Source organism: Saccostrea cucullata, unplaced genomic scaffold, assembly GCF_032062105.1.
Source record: "Saccostrea cucullata isolate Sc308-1 unplaced genomic scaffold, CSIRO_AGI_Scuc_v1 ctg854, whole genome shotgun sequence".
Lineage (NCBI taxonomy): Eukaryota > Metazoa > Mollusca > Bivalvia > Ostreida > Ostreidae > Saccostrea > Saccostrea cuccullata.
The window spans coordinates 399,956-420,566 of NW_026934639.1; the positions used below are offsets into that span (position 1 = coordinate 399,956).

A 20,611-nucleotide genomic window follows, 5' to 3' on the forward strand; every position below is an offset into this window, starting at 1 on the left:
ACGTGCGTAACTTACCGCACAACAATGGGAACGTAGCATTAACGGCATTCTGCATTTACTCTAATTTCAGTTTCAAAGTGAAAAATAAAGGTCAGTAGAGCCAATGAGCACCTAGTTTGAAATTACTAGTATTCCAGTGTGGTATTTTTTTTAACAATCGCAACTTCTCGGGCCCTTTTGTAAAATATATCCGGGAAATATATCCGAGGCTGCCGTGGTTTTCCGAGCTCCCCTGAAAGATGCATGAAGGTAGATGAGAAAAGCTAAGTACTCATTACAATTTAAGAAATAATGGATTGGACTTATAAATTAACCCGAGTTACTGTACATTTTTGTACATTTGCGTGCAGGTTGGACAACAACACTCGAAACTTCAGATTATATTTTAGAACATAAAACCAATTGGCGTGAGTTTACGACATACTCCGATAACTTTTTTGCGTGCTAGTCGGAATTTTCCAGAAGGTAATATAACTCTAAGGAATACGGAAGCGTATTAGTGCCACGTAATATTTTTTTCCAACTTTAATCTTGTTTTTTTCAACTTTAAAGTTTGAAGTACCAACTTTTAAGAAATATTGCGTGGCACTAGTACGCTTCTGTAAAGGAAAGCTTGCTTGTCTTGTTTTCTTTAATTTTAGGTTCTCTAGATGCAAGATTAAAAAAGTACCACACCGCGGAAACCTTTAAAGTGGATAATTAGGAAATCATGTCTCAATTCATCCTTTTCTGTGTGCTATTATATATTATGACATTTGAGGTGAACCATGCCAGTGGGATCATACGACAGAGGGCAAATGCTTCTTGTAGGTTGTTTTTGCATACATGTTGAGCTTAACATATTAATGTTATATAAATTAATTTCTTAAATAACTATTTCTTGTTTGTATAATTAATCACTATATTTTATGTGTGTCTATCATAAAAATAGAATTTCAGAAGATATTTTCGAAAAAATATTTAACAAAAATTCTTTTCATATTAGTATGCCCTTACATTCTTCCCTCCCCATCATTTCTTGAAGAAGATTTCGGGAAAAAAGCCGTGTTTACTGCATTTGTGGAATCAAAACAAGAACCTGCTGAAGATGCTATATGGCAAAAAATTCTAAATAATGGTCATACAGCAGATATTGACAGATCTGATGTTAAATATGATGAGACTGAAAATTTTCCATCTCCAAAACTGGTCATTAATAAACTTGACTTTAATGACACTGGTTATTATCGGCTGCAAGTCAAGATTTCTGATGGCTGGTGTACAAGTCCTACTAATGTTCGCTTACGGAAAGTTCGGGGAAGTATGTTTCTGATTCTGTATGTGAAAAGAAAACTTATTTTACCTGACATGATTATTTAATCAAACATCAGAAACTGTTTAACGTTGATATGAAATGATCCTATATATATGTTACAGTAAATATGTGTAACCAGGAATTTCACGTATTTCCTGAATTTTAGGAAATACATGAAATTACTATTCTGCTTAGGGAATACAAGTATTTACTAAATTCAGTTAGGAAATACACGTAATTACTGAACTTTTCAATACTTTTTACATATATTTACTGACTGCTTTTTTGTGGGATAATTCAAAATTTAAATCATAAAATATGAATAGATGCACAGTATAATCAATGTTTATATCAGTGAGCATACCATATGTGAATAAATAATATTTGAAATAAACTTTTATTAACTCACCTGAGCCGAAGGCTCAAGTGAGCTTTTCTGATCACATTTTGTCCGGCGTCCGTCTGTCCGTCTGTCTTTCTGTCTGTCTGTCCGTCTGTCTGTAAACTTTTCACATTTTCGACTTCTTCTCAAGAACCGCTGGGCCAATTTCAACCAAACTTGCCACAAAGTATCCTTGGGTGAAGGGGATTCAAGTTTGTTCAAATGAAGGGCCAGGCCCTCATTCAAGGGGAGATAATTGGGAATTAATGAAAAATTAGTCGTATTTTTTAAAAATCTTCTTCTCAAAAACCACTGTGCCAGGAAAGATGAAACTTATATGGAAGCATCCTCAGGTAGTGTAAATTCAAGTTTGTTCAAATCATGACCCCAAGGGGTAGGGCGGGGCCACAATGGCCGACCAAAGTTTTACATAGAAATATATAGGAAAAATTCTTTAAAAATCTTCTTCTCAAGAATAACAAAGCCATGATTGGTCATATTTATGTGGAAGCATCCTCAGATAGTGTAGATTCAAGTTTGTTCAAATCATGACCCCCAGGGGTAGGGCGGGGCCACAATGGCCGACCAAAGTTTTACATAGAAATATATAGAAAAATTCTTTAAAAATCATCTTCTCAAGAATAGCTAAGCCATAATTCATCACATTTATATGGAAGCATTCCCTGGTAGTGTAGATTCAAATTTGTTCAAATCATGACCCCGGAGGGTAGGGCGAGGCCACAATGGCCGACCAAAGTTTTACATAGAAATATATAGGAAAATTCTTGAAAAATCTTCTTCTCAAGAATAACAAAGCCATGATTGGTCATATTTTTATGGAAGCATCCTCAGATAGTGTAGATTCAAGTTTGTTCAAATCATGACCCCAAGGGGTAGGGCGGGGCCACAATGGCCGACCAAAGTTTTACATAGAAATATATAGAAAAATTCTTTAAAAATCATCTTCTCAAGAATAGCTAAGCCATAATTCATCACATTTATATGGAAGCATTCCCTGGTAGTGTAGATTCAAGTTTGTTCAAATCATGACCCCGGAGGGTAGGGCGAGGCCACAATGACCGACCAAAGTTTTACATAGAAATATATAGGAAAATTCTTGAAAAATCTTCTTCTCAAGAATAACAAAGCCATGATTGGTCATATTTATATGGAAGCATCCTCAGATAGTGTAGATTCAAGTTTGTTCAAATCATGACCCCCAGGGGTAGGGCGGGGTCACAATGGCCGACCAAAGTTTTACATAGAAATATATAGAAAAATTCTTTAAAAATCATCTTCCAAAGATTAGTAAAGCCATAATTGGTCATGGGACTTCTTTTGGATTAAAACTTTTCAAAAATAAACCAATTTTCTACTTTTTCTTAGCCACAGTGCTCAGGTGAGCGATGTGGCCCATGGGCCTCTAGTTTATGTACAAATTTTGAAAATGTATTATTTGTAAATATTAACTTAAGATATAATTATACTCTTCTTTCATTTTTGCTGAAAAGTGTTTTCTATATCACAACATACTTGAACTAACTTTCAATTATTTTTATATACTAGTATTTTTATCTAAAAAACTTAAATCGCTTACTGGCATTTCTTATTTTATTAGATATTCATACATCTACAGTTTTTGAAAGTAAATTTGAAACCCTTTGAATCTTATTTACAAATAAAACAATTTTTATGCTGTCTCCTTAAAAATGCAACAAACCACCCACCCCTTCCCCTTGTAAAATACACATAATGTAACGACATTAAAGTCAGGAATTAAATTTAAAATTTAACCTTGAGGAATTTTCTACCCTAACAATTTTAAAAGTTCAAAATAAAAAAAAAACTAATTGAGTTTGAATTAAGGACAAACGAGACGTTCCTTAATAATAGATAAATTTTTCTAAGAGTTTGTCATTGAAGTATTGCTACTTAAACATGTTTACTCACAAAAATTTGAAGTACCTCACCAGGCATTTCTGCAAGATACCAGGGGTAGTTTTTCTTATATAATCCTTTGGGTGAGAAAAATAAATGTTCCAATTTCAAATGTTTACTTGTTTGGATTTTTTAAAAACGCTAAGAAACTGGTTTGGAAATCAGAACGTAATTAAAATTTTGAATATTTTTCATACATGACGAAGATATGCAAAACAGATTTTGAAGAACGTGTCGTCTGACCTTAACTGAAAATTGCAAAACATAATTTATCTATTTTACCATAATTTTAAAGATGTGAGACTCGAATAAACAGAAGTACCCCTTATATCACTATTTACAATTCGTACATTTTTAATAAATGTTATAATAAAAATTATTTAAAAACTATTTCAAATACATTATTCTGATGCTAAATGATATAAATTCATAGCGTCTTTAGAAATATTTTTGAAATGTGAATATTAGAAACTTCATTTTACATAAGAAGTACAATAAAGGAATTCAAAATTAATGCATAACGTCAGCTTTGTAGAAACGATTCTTATCAAATGCTGCTTTAAAAAAAAAGAATTTTAATGTTTGTATGTTTACTGAATCTTTTAAAGGATATGCACATATTATTCATCCTGCTTTGTTCAGTAAAAACGTGTAAAATTGGCTAAAATTTTCAGTAAATACACGAATTTCCTAGCTATTCATTAATTACATGTATTTCCTAAATCAGCCAGTACATAAATGTATTTACTGAATGTTTTAGGAAATACATGAAATTCCTGATTTCACATATTTACTGTAACATATACACTATAAATTTACAGTGGATGTAACATTGCTGACACAGTTCCATTTATTCAGTCATTTAATTTCTTGATCTTGTTTCTTCAGTTCTACAATATAATAGGAGATGCAATGAATCTCGGGAATGTGATGAAAGGAAATATTTACTATGCTTGCTATCAAACAGCCAGAAAAAGTGTCTGTGCCGTAATTATTTTTATCATCGTAACCAAACGTGTTTTGAGAGTAGGTTTAAGTTGTTAACTTCACATGTATGAAAATTCGTATGTTTTTATTCCTGGTACCACATAAATATGTGGAATTATGCAGATAAGCAACTTTAACTCACAATCATTGATGCAAATTAATCATTGTAAATACTACATAAAATACATCAGTGAATTTGGCCTCTAAAACTACTCAATAGCTTATAATTTCTTGTCACAAGTAATCAATCATATTAACAATGACTTCCAATGACTATAAAAGTAATACATTATAATTGTTTAATATTTTCTAATGAAGAATCCAGTCTATTAGCCACAAATATATATTCCAACATAACATCTTCTGAGATCAACATAGAGTGGGGAGAACCAAGTACTGACTCCGATCTAATACAGCATTACGACATTAGCATCATAGACAATGGAGGTACCACCATAAAGTCAGCATCTGTTGGAAAACATACGAGTTATAGGTACATCTCGTACTATGTTCCTGGACATAGGTACTACTTCAAAATAACATCCAATGTGAAAGTGAGCGACCCTTCAGAAACCTTTACCGTTGAAAAACGACAGGCATTAATTGTAGGTCAGTTTTTATGATTTCTTTTATTTGTTTACTGTTACAATGTATTTCAAGAGATTCTTAAATACCATGCAGTGATTTCTTAATAACATTCAACAAAATATTATTATGGTGTAGTAAACAAATCATTAACATAGGTAAGAAATGAAATTGTTTTACTTTCAGAACCTCTTCCACCAGGCTCTGTGATTAGGAACACTAGTATCTTTCACCCTGAGAAACTACATCTAGAATGGACACCTCCGGAAAACAATACTCGTGTTGATAGATACATTATCAATATATATAGTAATGCACAAACCTATGCCTTCGTTACATATACTAATAAAGGGTCCTTGTCAAATAGGTTGGAGCCTGGTAAAAATTACACTGTATCTATCGTTGCCAGAAGTTATGGGAAAAGTAGTAAGGCTTATAAGGAAGTAATCAATACTCTACGTAAGTGTGATGTTTCTTATTACATAATAGTATGTATTATTGTATACAAAATCATATTTTCATCAAACTCTTCTGTACATATAGTTTACATTTTTTCTGTGTTTTCAATACCAACGATCTAATTTTTATTCTGTGTGTCTTTCGATCGGAAAAAATTCAAAACTTTCTTGCTTATGTCACGACGACTTACATCAAATAGGTATTGATTTGATCAATCTTTTTTTTAAAGAAATATTTCAGTTTGAGGACATTTGTAATTGAAAAATTGTTAATTTGTGTTTAGAAAAAATGATGAAAAAGGAATAAATTAGGGATGTCAACGAATATTCGAGTACTCGACTATCGTTCGATCATACTGACTATCGACTAAAATATCTTTAGTCGGTTATTCGTTAAAAATGTGTTTCATCAATGTAATTTTGAATTCAAGTCAATAAACTTATATTTGCCCATTTCATTAATTTACAGATCAATATTTTCATATGTAAAATTAAGGGTATGGTATAACTGTTCAAAGTATTTACGTCGATGTATGTTCGTCAAAAATGTCTTCAAAATCTACAGTTGTGGTATAGCTTGAAAAAGGTAAACAGTGGTATTGAGGTTATGTGAATCTGAACTTTTATTCTGCAGTGTAACATCAAACATGATGTTTTATATGCCGAAGCAGTCAAACATACATACAGTCTTCAAGTGAAATTTTAAATTCCTAAAGTAAGTTCTCTGCAAATATGACAAAAAAGCAGAGTGGGAACGAAAAATCACAAACATGATTATTATTGATTGTCTACCTCTTACTATTTTAAAGGGAGGGGGCAATTGTTTAGTTTTGTGGATTCAAACTAAGATTTGACGTGATACAACTATTCAGAAAGAATTCTAATTAAACAGCATTAAAAATTGTAAATTAATGTCAACTGGGATCAGTTATGAGAGAAATTAAACCCTGTTTTCTTTTTCTGATATTAATTTCATACAATCATTGATTGTTTGCACAAAATTTCATAATCAGAATTTATTCCAAGCTCTCGCTCTCTCTTTGATTTTATAAGAGACACTTTTTAATTGTTTACTTGTTTCAAAGATAACTGACGGACACGTAGAAATTGGCTTCAATTATGGGATACATGTACAACAGTTATGTAAAGAAAGGACAAACACAAGCGTTTGATATTCTGCATTTAGATAAAATGTGCAGCTAATATACTAATTTTGAAGTTAAATACACTGGGTACATGTACATATTGATGTACAATTTTTATTACACTACTTACATATTAACAATTCAGAAATTCGTTGTATAATGGTGATAACATAGATTAAATATTGTGAACTAATCAGTAAAAGACAAACAATGAAAATGATATGAAAAATTTCATTAGCCCGTTATGCCCGTTATGCTAAAATTATCCCATGTTTCCCACTATTGTTGATGTCCCTGGCATACTCTCATAACTAGACAGTGATTCCTTATATTTCCATTTCATTGTGAAATAAAATTGTAGACTTAGACATTAAAAATGTAGACTAATAGTTTTAAATTACACGAGGACTTCCATGCCAATTTCCATAGCCCTCTCTCACTGACATTAACCACAAAGGCAGCCGCACGAGATTTTCATGCATATTTGGCATCCTTAGCGTCAGACACAGAGACAGATGCGCACGAGATTTGCATGCATGTTAGGCCTCCCTAGCCCCCGACCTTTCGACCTGCCTAATTTACATTCCGGCAGGTTTATCAAAAAATTAACTCCACTAAGTTTCAAAGAGTTACCGTATCACAGAGACAAAAATAAGAAATGGAAATATTTTAAAATTAAACGAATAATCGACTATCGTTCGACTAAAGCATCCGACTATTCGACTAAGCTGTCCGAGTAAAATTGACATCCCTAGAATAAATGTAATAGCTTCCCAAAGTATACCAGTTGAAAGAATTTACGTTTTTTTTTAAACAAACAATTTGCTGTAATGAAATGTTCAGTACTCAAACTCAGGTTAAATTATTATAACATTTATGTTATTTTATTAATGATTTATTTATTCATTTTTCTAAATCATTCTTTAATAAAGTTGGTCAATTTCTTTTTACAAGTAGAGAAGTTAATTTTCTGTATCTTATGTCTTCACAAGGTACTCCTTGGGTAATAATCACTTCAGGGCATTGGGTCGATGTTCCATACCTCTCAAACATGGAAATAACAGCAACGGTCAAAAATATGTCTGATTTTCCGCCTACTTTGGAAACGAAGTGGGAAACAAATTTCAGCGGGTTCAACATAACGCACAGTAGATATAACGGCAGTTCCCTTGACCTCTTCAACCCAAACCTGGTTATCAACAGGGTGGATTTTTATCATGAAGAAGGAGCTTGGTTTCGATGCTCTGCACGAAATTCGGAAGGTTGGGGAACAAGTGAATATACATCAAATGTTGACGTTCATGGAAGTACGTGATGTTGTGCATACAATTTTTGCGTTTAAACAACAGAAGTCAAAACTCTTTTTTTTAAGCTTGCTTTTTAACGCTGTATTCATTCATGATTTCTTCCACAGGTCTAAAATTTTCTGAGCCATGTAACTATACAAGAGAATGCCTTGAACATAAATATTTGGAATGTTCCAGCGGCAAATGTCTGTGCAATACATATACTTATCATAAGGGAAAAAAATGCTACAGCAGTGAGTATGCTTTGTATGATTAATATTTTATATAATACATTAAAAAAATTCCCAACATCATTTAAGCATTTGATATTTTTAATGGTGTTAAAAAGCAAGATTAAAATTTATGTCTTTTTATTACAGGTAGTGATTTACAAGCACGATCAATCCATATTATGAGCTCCACGTGTGACATTACCATTACATGGGAGCATCCTACAAGGGACCGAGAGCTGATAACAGGATACCAAGTCATCACTTCTGATACACATATTATGAATGGAAACCAAGCCATTTCTTCAAAAACAGTTTCTGTCGGAAATATAACGGAATATACAACTCCATGTAAATTACAACCAGGAAAGCGACATTCAATCTACATTCGTTCAAAGATTCATTTAAGCGATCCACCAGACGAAATTATTGTAGATTCAGAAAGAAATTATGTAATCTTAGGTAAGGTGAACGTTTATAGGTTTTTCATAAAAAAAATGAAAATAGGAAAAATAAGAAGTTTGAATAAGTTCACTGAAGCAATTTTTATATATCTTTCTAAAATTTCTTTTCTAAATGAAATATAGAAAAAATAATGATTATTCATAAAGCTTAAAAATCTATTGAAATAAATCAAGTCGGAGGGACAGCGAACAAGGACTTTTAACAACCAGGGGCCCGTTTCTCAAAACAGCCTACGACTTTGCGTAAACTTCGGGATTGAATCTGCGTGACTAAACCTAAAATCGGACAAAGTTAATTTATTAGCTAAGAATCTACGGCTGCTCATGAGTACGCCTAAGTTCCTTGTCTTTACACAACTTTTTTGTTTTGATAATGAAGAATTCAAAGATAAAAAAATAAGTTTATACGTATACGATAATACCTATAAAAGTATAATTTGAGAACATTTTTGAAAAATATAATTAAGTAGGTCATTGCTAGGGTATTCTCTAACAATAAACTGATGATGCAGATGTATTTTCGTAAAAAAAGACGGATGAATTAGAGATACGTAATATTAAATTTAAAATTAGACACTGGGAAAGTAAAGAAATATCAGAGACAAGCATTAAATCAGTATCGTGTAGCATCGGATGAATATGGTTGTATTCCTTCAAGATTCCACAAGAGTCTATCCAGTTTATTGTATAACTACGACTGCATGGTCTTCACCTAGCTTTAGTACTTCTTTGTACTGTTGAAATTTAAATTATTTTTTTAAAACTACATGTATTGTTTGTAGTTACTGAATTACAAACCACTATCACCCCCAATACGCTTTATTTATTATTGAATACAAAGGTAGGAGAAAGCATTGTCTATAAGTCATGTATTTAAATAGACGTAAAAATAGACCGTGGCAACGAATTTAAACGGGGGTGTCAAAACAATCAAGTTATCTGTTAACCGTCAAATCTCAAAAATTCTTCTTGGGATGGGAGCTGGTGAGTGAAAGTGGACGTGTGTAGAGCTACCAGCATCTGAACGAAATCAAATGGGCTTTAAAAAGATGAGCTCTAACGTTCTCAAGACATGGAGAAGAATACAAAAAATAATTTATCAAATTCAAGCATGCTTTGTTAATATATCTAAATCTATGGATAATGCATTTTTAAAACTTTTTGTATATATAAAAAAAATTGCATATATATATATTTTTGTGACGTGATCTTTTGTTAAAGCTGGTTCAATAAATTTGTTATTGTCCTGCACCCCGTTCAATAAGTTACCTGTAGGTGTCCAATAAGACTCAACTTATTGGACAGGTACAGGTAACGTTAAAATGAGAACAAAGGGCGAGGCAAAATAAGTAAACACCACGTAAAAGGCAATGACAAATCAAACAATTTAATATGAACAATGTAGCGTTAAATGTTGATATTTCACAAAAAATCCTATTGAACAGGTCCAGTCCAAAGACTATTTCTACCTGCGTAGCTATTAATAGCTACCTAGGTATTTAAAGCTACCCAAAGTAGCTATTTTTACATACTTTTTATAATTTCTGCATTTTGCGACCAAAAGACTAAACAGCGCAACATGATGAATACCATATTTTTTTAAACGGTCACAATGATTGATCCGCGGAACATATATAGAATCCAATGGACACAAAAGATGAATGAGAAGCATGTGTTTTCTTACACAACCTTGGGCTTTTTGTTTATTGAAATATCCATTTTTCCGCATTTAGCACAAAATTTAGCTCACGAAATTCCAACGGAATCTGTAATTTCGTCCGAAGATTTATGACCATTCATCCACCTAGTCCTGTGTCGTTTAAGGGAGTATCTGTTGTTTTAAGGAGTGGCTGGAGTAAAATCCTTCCGAGTTCGAAACCTGCTCACAAAACAAAATTGCATTTTTTAAAAAATACATCAGGAATAATCTCCCAATTTCATAGAAATGGTTTAATAAACAGTTGTTTGAGTAAAATCCTTCAAATCCTATTGCTGTACAAAAATTACCTTTTAACAGGAACTGTTTCTTGCAAATTCCGAAACATAAGAATATATCCAGATTTCACAGTAAAAACCTGAACTGAGGCATCTTGGTGTAATCGATTAATTGCATCGTAAAAACACCCGCTTCTGAAGGTCTTTTTCCAAAATTAAAATGTACGTCTTCATCCGTGGTCGTTGAGTTGTAAAATGAATAAATTGTAAAGAATTTACTAGAACTGACTTTTACGCATGCGTAGTATATATAAAAAATGTCGCAATGCGGATAAATAAGACTAAACAAAGTTAATGTTCATATTTATCGATATAAAACACCTCTCGATGATTCCTGCTTTTAATAAAGACAGAAGAAAAACCAAAACTGGTTTTCTTTGGCCTAACTTGATGAACAGTGCCAGGTAGTCATCTAAGCAGAACGAGACCTTACATGTGGCTGTCCAATAAGTTAACAATGGAAGTGTTCGACAATGGTGAAATGTTTTAAGTAAGTTATAAGCCTCAAACAGGCCATTATGTCAGATATTAGACTCTCCTCGGCGCTAACGCGCCTCGGGTCGTCTAATATCTGACATAATGGACAGTTTTCGGCTTATAACCATTACATACTGTATACAGGAAAATTTTCGCCCCCGTTTTATTTTCGCCCTTTCCTCGGTTATGTGAATTTAAAATGGGGCAAATTCAAAGAAAACAGTGTAATTTCTTAAACGGAACTGTTACTGGGCGAATTTAAGACGGAAAAAAATAGTTTACAAGTGTGAGAGGCGGAAAATAAAGCGGGGCTTCATGATGAAAGAATTTCTTTGTATTTAATGAAATTTCGATAAGTTATGAATTTTCAAACTAAAATGTTCAACACGTCTTTTGTAACTTTTGTTGTTTCGTGTTGGTTGACAATTTTGTACGTACCAATCATATTTCACTTTCTGAAAGCCCTTTTGCGTACTTTTTTTTTATTTTCTTCACAAAAAAATTATCCTGCACTGCTTTCATTTTATGCGTGTAATTTGATAAAATAATCAGTGATGTGTTTTATCAATATATCAGTCAGTGAATATTACTATAGTGTATCGTTTCTCAATGCTTTTTCACATACTTATGTCAGGACTATTTTTTTTTATTTTGTTCATTTATCGATACAGATCCTGTCAAACCTGGGAAACTTGTGCAAAATCTTTGTAATCGTTCCGCTGACTACTTGTACTTACGATGGGAAAAATCCGGAAAGAATTCCTTCGTAAACCGCTACAGAGTGACAATTGATGGTCGTACTCAGATAACAACGGGATATGAACCAGAAATTTACTGGGAGGTCCTGCTGCTGCCTAATACTCAGTACAACGTAACCATTACAGCAATAAGTTACGGATTTATCACCAATTATCCGTCTTACGGATCAAGAGAAAGCCTTCCATTAAGCTTTGAAATTGAAACGACAAGTAAAGGTACTTGATATCAGTCTTAACATCAAAATGTTTTCATTGGTTAACATTCAAATCATTTTTAAACAAATGAATAAAAAAAATTTGATGATACGATTTGAAATATAATTTTCGACTTAGTTTGTTCACCCTTTTAAAAAATTAATTTTGCAACATGCAGAAAAATAAAGGTGACCTTTCGAGATATAAAAAAGGTATTCTTAATTGTCTTTATTCACACATTGGTACTCTTATTATCAGAATTAGTCGGCGGTAAATATACACATTGTAATGAATGTACAAAATATACTCTCTATTTGTTTCTTGCGTGTAAACAAATAAAACTGAAAGCAAGCAGTGAGATAAACGAAAGAGAATGCATCGTGACGTCATGTCATTTGCTTTGTATTATAGAGAAACTATGCATTGTGACGTCACGTTTTATTTATCCACAGCTGATGTCGTGTGTACGGAATTTTACACTTTACTTTGTAACCAATCAAAGCTCGTGTTACATGCTATATAGGAAATAATGTTTAATATTCTTCTCATAAATTTTACAACGTATTTTGAAAGAATTTTTTTTTCAAATTCCAAAGAACTAATTAACAATTTGAAATCACAAGATTTCACCAAAACCAACCATAATGATCATATAGTCATCACTGTCACTTGCTATTTTCAAAGACGTGAATGAGTGTCAAGAAGGACTTTCAAAATGTGAGCAAAATTGTACAAATATTAAAGGATCATTCAACTTTAGTTGCTATGCAGGCTATATGACTTGAGCAAAGATGGAAAAATGATTGATATTCCGTGAAGTTAAATCTTTTGGTTCGCATTTAAGACATACATGTACAAGAAAGATGTATTTTTTCTGCACGATTCTTTAGTTTCAATAATCAAATCCTGTTAACTAAATAGCTTTAATTGAATTAAATACGTTGTTACCCACGTATTCATGAATTAAGTTTAGTTAATTTAATGAGTACTAGAATATGTAAATCGATTTTGATTTTTATATTAAAAATATGTAATCCCTTTATAATGAATATATTATTTCTGTTAAATACGTCGTTTCTATAATATTTGATGGTAGTTTTAATTTTTTTTTTTAAATTTTAGACAGATAAGTACGAAAGACGAATAGTTCCACATAAAAAAATATTTTAATCTCGTAATTACGAGGAAAGATCTCGTTATTACGAGTTAATTATCTCGTAATTACGAGAAAAGATCTCGTAATAACGAGAAAAGATCTCGTTATTACGAGTTAATTATCTCGTAATTACGAGAAAAGATCTCGTTATTACGAGTTAATGATCTCGTTATTACGAGAAAAGATCTCGTAATAACGAGAAAAGATCTCGTTATTACGAGTTAATTATCTCGAAATTACGAGTTCATTATCTCGTTATAACGAAAAAAAATCTCGTAATTACGAAAAAAGATCTCCTTATTACGAGTTAATTATCTTAACTATTCTGGTATTCTTTCCATTCTCAAAAAAAGTCAGATATTTAAAACAAGAACACAAAGTAATCATATAAACAAGCTTATAGTTTTTATTTATGGTTAACACACAAGATATTTCTTAAAAAAACTAAATTTTTATTATATCTAGACAATAGGTGTTATTTCAAATAATGTAAATATTCTTTATTGAATTTATTAGTTAACATATGTTTCTGTTTCTGTTTTGTTTTTGTTTGTTTGTTGTTGTTGTTGTTTGGGGGGTGTACTATGTATGTATTATCGATTTTCAACTAAGTATTTTGTTTACTCGATATATGAGAATTATCAAAGATGAAAAACACTTGAAAATAACAGGGATTGTCCAATGCACACATTACCTTGTAGCATTCAATAACAAACAAGCAAATTAAAAGGAAAATTTAGAAACTATTTTATTTGGCTGAATGGGCCACGGCCGCTGAAATGAGGGAGCCGAGGCATCAATATTCGCCTTGTAATGGCATCCCTAAAAATGCAAAGGGAACCCTGGGAACAGATGTTCACCTTTCGTGACTAGTCCAAAATGCACACAAAATATTCAATCAAATGACAATAAGTTCCGAAAGCCTACTGGTGAGCCTAATAGCCGCCACGAGACCATGTCAGACATGGTCCGCGCCACCAGTAGGGAAAGCGTGACAGAACTTAAGTAAACCACCCCTCCCCAAGAAAAAACTTACTTTGAACTGCGATATGCCTAAAATAAATTCATTACTGGTCCTAAGATACCATTAATATGCAAATAACTTGGGGGCAAAGTATTGCCCAAATAAGCAAAATTGTTGTCAGCAATGCAATGCAGTGCGGCAAAATCACTGCCCAAATACTGAGTAAGCGAAAATACATCGCCAACTAAAGGACTAGTCACAAGCAAATGCAAGGCGCCAAATTACATGTAAGTAAATGACTAGCACTATGACCCCATAACTAGTCATAGCGCAGCCATGGCCCAAACTCTCCCTGTGCTGGTGAAACCTTTAATTACGGGTATGAAAGGAAAAACCTGAAACCCTTGCTGTAACCTTTATAAAGTTGTTACCTAATTCTGAAAGGTGTTACTGTACCTTGTCACCTAAAAACCACTTCGGACGATCGGGGCGGATCTCAGGGTACCTAATAAATCTCTCCTGGCCTTTATTAAGAAATTCGCGACACTGCCATTGAGGCGCTTTCTTAACTGCATTACACCTTGCTGATTAATGCCCCCCCCCCCTCCATGACGCCGATGTAATATTTGAGAACATACTATAATAGTCACTTTACCAGTTTCCGCAAAATTTGAGTGATCCCCCTTATATCTAAATTCTAAAAAAATAAATATTAACAAAATATTACTCAATTTGTAATCAAATCGAGTATTCTTAACATTTAAAAAGGCCACGATAAATTCATAAAACGTGTTATTTACATGTATATTTTCTATTGAAGTAATTAACGGTAATTTCTATTCACTGATACTGTTTTGTCTTTGAACATTTTTCCCGGGGGCAAATGCCATGCACCATGCATTGAAAAGTAAATGAATACGCTCAATATTAACTCCTTTACACAATATAAATTTCCCAATGTCCAAAAAATGTTTGCACCTATGTAGAGAGGTTCTCAATGTCAAAAAAAAAATGTTCAAACCTATGGAGAGAGTTTCTTAATGTCAAAAAAAAATGTTTGCACCTATGTTGAGAGGGGCCTTAAATCTACCAACTTACCCCTTCCAGAATCAGGTATGTGAGGGGATCACAGGATCTGATTTTAATCAAATTGAGGTATTTGCTACCCCCACAATAAATAACTAAGCGAGTAAGGTCATCAATCTTGAGCAAAATCCTGATCTTTGAACAAATTTTAGGTTAAGCAAGGGGGGGGGGTGTTGTCAAATAGGGGCAGCCACTCCTCCCAGGGTTATTTCTTTATTACATGTAACTCGCTGAATGGCTTCGTCAATACAATATATCTTAAAGACTCAGGATTCTCACAATCGTATGCTTGTCTACTGTCTAGGGCCCTTGTAAGTTTTAACAGAGCTAAACAACCAAAATAAAAGTAATTCAGGTGCAAAATGTGTCAAGGATAATTTGTTGAGCATTTTGCAAGGCTCGCAATTTTAGGGGGGGGGGTCTATACTATTGATGTCTAAAAGACTGGGTTGAACGTGATGCGGGTCTGTTATAGATATTTGGGGCTGCTTGAGTTTCTGAGGGCAAGGAGCACCGTGCTGACTGCGTGTTTGCCGACACAAGATTTGATGGAGAGCGAGTTTAGTGTGTGGGTGTGGCTGTGAGCAAAGGATACAAGTGTGACTGTCTTGGACATGCGCCTTTATAATGAAAATCATAACACTTGATTGAAGGGGGATTGGGTTCTGATCCCAGCGCAGTCTGCACCGTCATAGGTCTGTTGTACATATAGAGCAACCACAACTCTTGGTCAACTACTGCAAATGATAATACAGGATTACGCTCTTTTTTAAGTCGGAACTGGATGTCATAGTCCCGCCAGCCCAACCCCATAATACGACTGGCGCCTAACCGTATTGTGTGCATATATTTTAACAAAGATACTGCTGCGTGGGGATGAGCGGATACATAAATCGTAGAAAAGATAAGGAAAGCGTCAGTCCATACTTGTATGTCCGTAATGGGTTTTGCTTTAGGCTTAGTCAAGTTTCCCGTCTTTTAGAGAAATATATTTGGTGTCATCATTGGGGTCAGTTTCTGGGACATTATTAAGCAGAATACCTAAATTTATGTACTCCCCATTGGCAATCTTTATTTTTACATTGTTTGGGACGTTATGTCCTAACTCATTGTCGTAGCTGGGCACAGCTGCCCTACATGCACTAGAAATAATTGCATCACCTGATGTTTCATCCAAAATAGGGGAGGATGCTGGTTCTACTACACCCCCCTGTGATTCCTTTATCAAAGCTGCTACGCTTTCAGTGACCTGTCTCAGTTGGTCTGCTGTCAACACCGCTGGCTGCGGAGATGCTGGAAAGCTGCTAACTGGTAGCTGAGAATGGTCATGTGCTGAAGGATCCAATAGCAATGAGGGAACAGCCGATGCTGCAGCAACAGCATTCGCCGATCGAGAACCCCGTCCTCTCCTTTGACCTTTCCTTGGCGTGGGCTGACTATTGCCGTCTGCTTTGCGCTTATTGTATTCTTTCCATTCTCAAAAAAAAATAATGCCAGATATTTAAAACAACAACACAAAGTAATCATATACACAAGCTTATAGTTTTTATTTATGGTTAACACACAAGATATTTCTTAAAAAAGCTAAATTTTTATTATATCTAGACAATAGGTGTTATTTCAAATAATGTAAATATTCTTTATTGAATTTATTAGTTAACATATGTTTCTGTTTTGTTTTTGTTTGTTTGTTGTTGTTGTTGTTGTTTGGGGTGTGTGTACAATGTATGTATTATCGATTTTCAACTAAGTATTTTGTGTACTCGATATATGAGAATAAAACTGAAAAAATGCAATGAAACGCCATAGATTTTTTTAATGTGGGTAGCTATATCCGGTGGATATTACTCGTGTAATTTGATATTACACTGTGTGTTTTTACGCGGCGTGGCGTCATATAAAGACAATACATGTACGAGATCTTTTCTCGTTATAACGAGATAATTAACTCGTAATTACGAGATCTTTTCTCGTTATTATAAGATCTTTTCTCGTAATAACGAGATGATTAACTCGTAATAACGAGATCTTTTCTCGTAATTACGAGATAATTAACTCGTTATAACGAGATATTTTCTCGTTATTACGAGATCTTTTCTCGTAATAACGAAATGATTAACTCGTAATAATGAGATCTTTTCTCGTAATTACAAGATAATTAACTCGTTATAACGAGATCTTTTCTCGTTATTACGAGATCTTTTCTCGTAATAAGGAGATAATTAACTCGTAATAACAAGATCTTTTCTCGTTATTACGAGATCTTTTCTCGTAATTACGAGATAAAAATATTTTTTTTATGTGGCCCTATTCGTCTTTCGTAGATAAGATACTATTATTTTGCTTGTAAACTCTGAAACAGCAGATCTTATCTCCATCTGACTGTCTGTCTATTCCAAAGCCGATCTGTCAGTTACGGAAACGTATAACCGCCTCGTGTTGTTGTATTAGAACACGATATCATGATATAAAAATGTTGTCAAATACAATTACTTTAAGGTTTGGCGATTTAATTATGACAACAATCTCTGATGAATAATACTTTACTGATATATTTTAAACGATTTATACACTTTGATACATCCAAGTTGAATTCCTAAATGTTGCACTAAAATTATGTGTACAAATTATGTCGCTAAAATTAAATATCGCAGAAATTAGTGCAATATCACATACATGAAGACTTCGCTAAGACGACTGGATTTAATCAAAGAGGATAATTCAACAAAGTTAAAACGTCTTTTCACATCAGATTTATTAATAATAACTATTAAATCGATGAGTGAGTGCTTTTTTAAGGACCCGAGCCACTGTTTGAAAACCGTAGCTATGGGCCTGATTTTTATTCTCCGAAATTGATTTAATTGAAAATGAAAATCTAAAATTAAACACTGTCGCAATGATTTCTTTTCATAGAATCAAAAAATATATATTAGCATTATTTACGGCGTTATAATTGTTTATATTTTGTTTATATATGTGCTTTTTAAATGTACTCAAAGAACAACTTCATAATATATATATGTTTGTATAAATAACATAAATCTGAATTTATAAAATAAATCAAAGCACGATTGGGGGAAAAATTGTGTCTGTGACAGCACTTACTAATGAGCTTGTGTGTTATCTTTAGAAAGAAAGAGGACAAAATGTAAATCATTTCGTTCATTTTATCAATCTACATATCTTGTTAAAAAATACATGAGTATGTGCAGACGTGCGCTCGAGTTTTTCTAATTGAATTATTAAAGAAAAAAATATGTAACTTTCTCTTGTACTTTTGAATTTTCAAAAGTTTGAGGTCATATTTAATAATGCATGTCATCACATCAGACGAAAATATTTAATGCTTATATTTCTGCATATGTTCTCCAAGCTAAGAACATGATTAAAGATTTCGTTATCATAGTTTGAATAGTAGACATGTATTACCAAATATAGTGACTGTCCTTTGAAGCAACATTCATGAGATTTATTATTTAGGGAAGAGCCTGCAAGGATACTATAACTATTGGAATTTTTTTAATTTAAATCAGACATCAATTCGGTGCAATATATTAAGGAGGAAATTCATTTTCTCCTTGTATGTCCTCATCTTGAGACTTGAGCTCATAAATATTCGTAAAATTAATGTAAAAATATTCAGTCTCTATCTTATGATAATCAATTTATTGCCTCATGACTCATGAAGACCCTGGCATTCTTAGATCACTTGTTAGTATAATGTACTTTTCCCCTAGTTTCTTGCCTTTGACTATAATTTTATTATAACATATACGATACATTTATGTATATTGAGTAAATATCTTATATTATTAATTGCTCTCATTATCATGAATGTTCTATAAATTGGATACTCCTCCTTCTTTTGTTTATAAATCTTTTTTGCTCCTCCAGGGGCCCAAATTGGACTAATAAAATCTTGTATCTTGTATAAATCTTTTGTTGCATGTCGGTCAAATTTTGTTGAATTTTGCTCTTTGATTAAATCGAGTCGTCTAAGCGAAGTCTTCATATATAGTATATTGCACTAATTTCTGCGATATTTAATTTAAGCGGAATAATGTTTACACATTATTTTAGTGCAACATTTAGGAATTCAACTTGAATATATCAAAGTGCAAAAGTCGTCTAAAACATGTCACTAAAGTATTATTCATCAGAGATTGTTGTCATAATTAAATCGCCAAACCTTGAAGTAATTGTATTTGGCAACATTTTTGTATCATCAAATCGTGTTCTAAAACAACAACACGAGGCGGTTATACGTTTCCGTAGTCAGTTTTTCCGTTAATAAATATACATTTAAGATAAGCATTGCATAGTATTTGGTAAATGTGTCAAGTAAAATAAAATTAAGAATATGGAATTTAGATAGTCTGATCCTTAATTTCTAGCTATTGTTCCTTGTTACTTTTTGTTTGAGTTGTTTATAATCATAATAGTTTGCAACATTATAATACCAAGAGCGATTTTTCCTACAGCTAATTTGTCACTTTACACGTTTCTCGAATTTTCTAGGAAGGAAGTTGAGTTATGTATATTAGACTTTACCCAAATGGACTATGACTATCCAAAAAAGATGACATTTATGATTCTATGTGGATTTAATTTCTCTGGAATGATAAAAATTAATAGGGTCACTTACATAAACTAAGATATAAGATATCTGAGGCAAGCTCGAATATGTGCTGATGTTTTGAAACATAAATTTTGACGCCGATCAGAGATATAAATTTCTTCAGAAATTTTCTCATAAGAGTTGTTTAACCTTATGCACATTGGAACTGAGTGATGAGAAAAAATTAATATTTGAATTAAGCCTACCTACGGAATCTGTCTCCTAGTTCCTGAACCGCTAGGAGACAGATTCCTTAGAGTTCAACCCCCGGCCAGTACGAAAGTAGGTATACATACATGTATACGAGAGGTGATCAAAAAGTTCGCTAACTATCTCTATATTTACAAAACTACAATTCAGATCAGAATGAAATTTGGCATACCTGCAGGCATGATTACGAAAATTTCCTAAGATATGTCTTAAGACATGTCTTAGGACATATCTAAGGCACGTCTTAAGATACGTCTTGGGGTGTAAAACGAAAGCATCTTAGGATTATCCTAAGTTAAGATGTCGTAAAATCCATCTTAGGCATTTTGTTCTTTTTCTTTTGTGTAAATGAAGCACTACAAAAATTTTAAGTTAATGTC

The 20,611-nt window shown here is 32.9% G+C and overlaps 1 protein-coding gene and 1 pseudogene across 1 annotated transcript; one reads left to right on the top strand and one right to left on the bottom strand.

Moving 5' to 3' along the window:
- Positions 1-707: 707 nt before the first annotated feature.
- LOC134241081 (uncharacterized) lies at positions 708-12,223 on the top strand. The gene is made up of 9 exons (XM_062723167.1): positions 708-806; positions 986-1,300; positions 4,503-4,640; positions 4,920-5,210; positions 5,373-5,645; positions 7,782-8,096; positions 8,204-8,329; positions 8,456-8,767; positions 11,913-12,223. Exons 1-9 carry the CDS (start codon positions 710-712, stop codon positions 12,221-12,223), a joined length of 2,178 nt encoding a protein of 725 aa, XP_062579151.1. The 5' UTR covers positions 708-709.
- A 3,584-nt stretch (positions 12,224-15,807) lies between these two features.
- LOC134241083 (uncharacterized) lies at positions 15,808-20,413 on the bottom strand (annotated as a pseudogene).
- Positions 20,414-20,611: the final 198 nt, after the last annotated feature.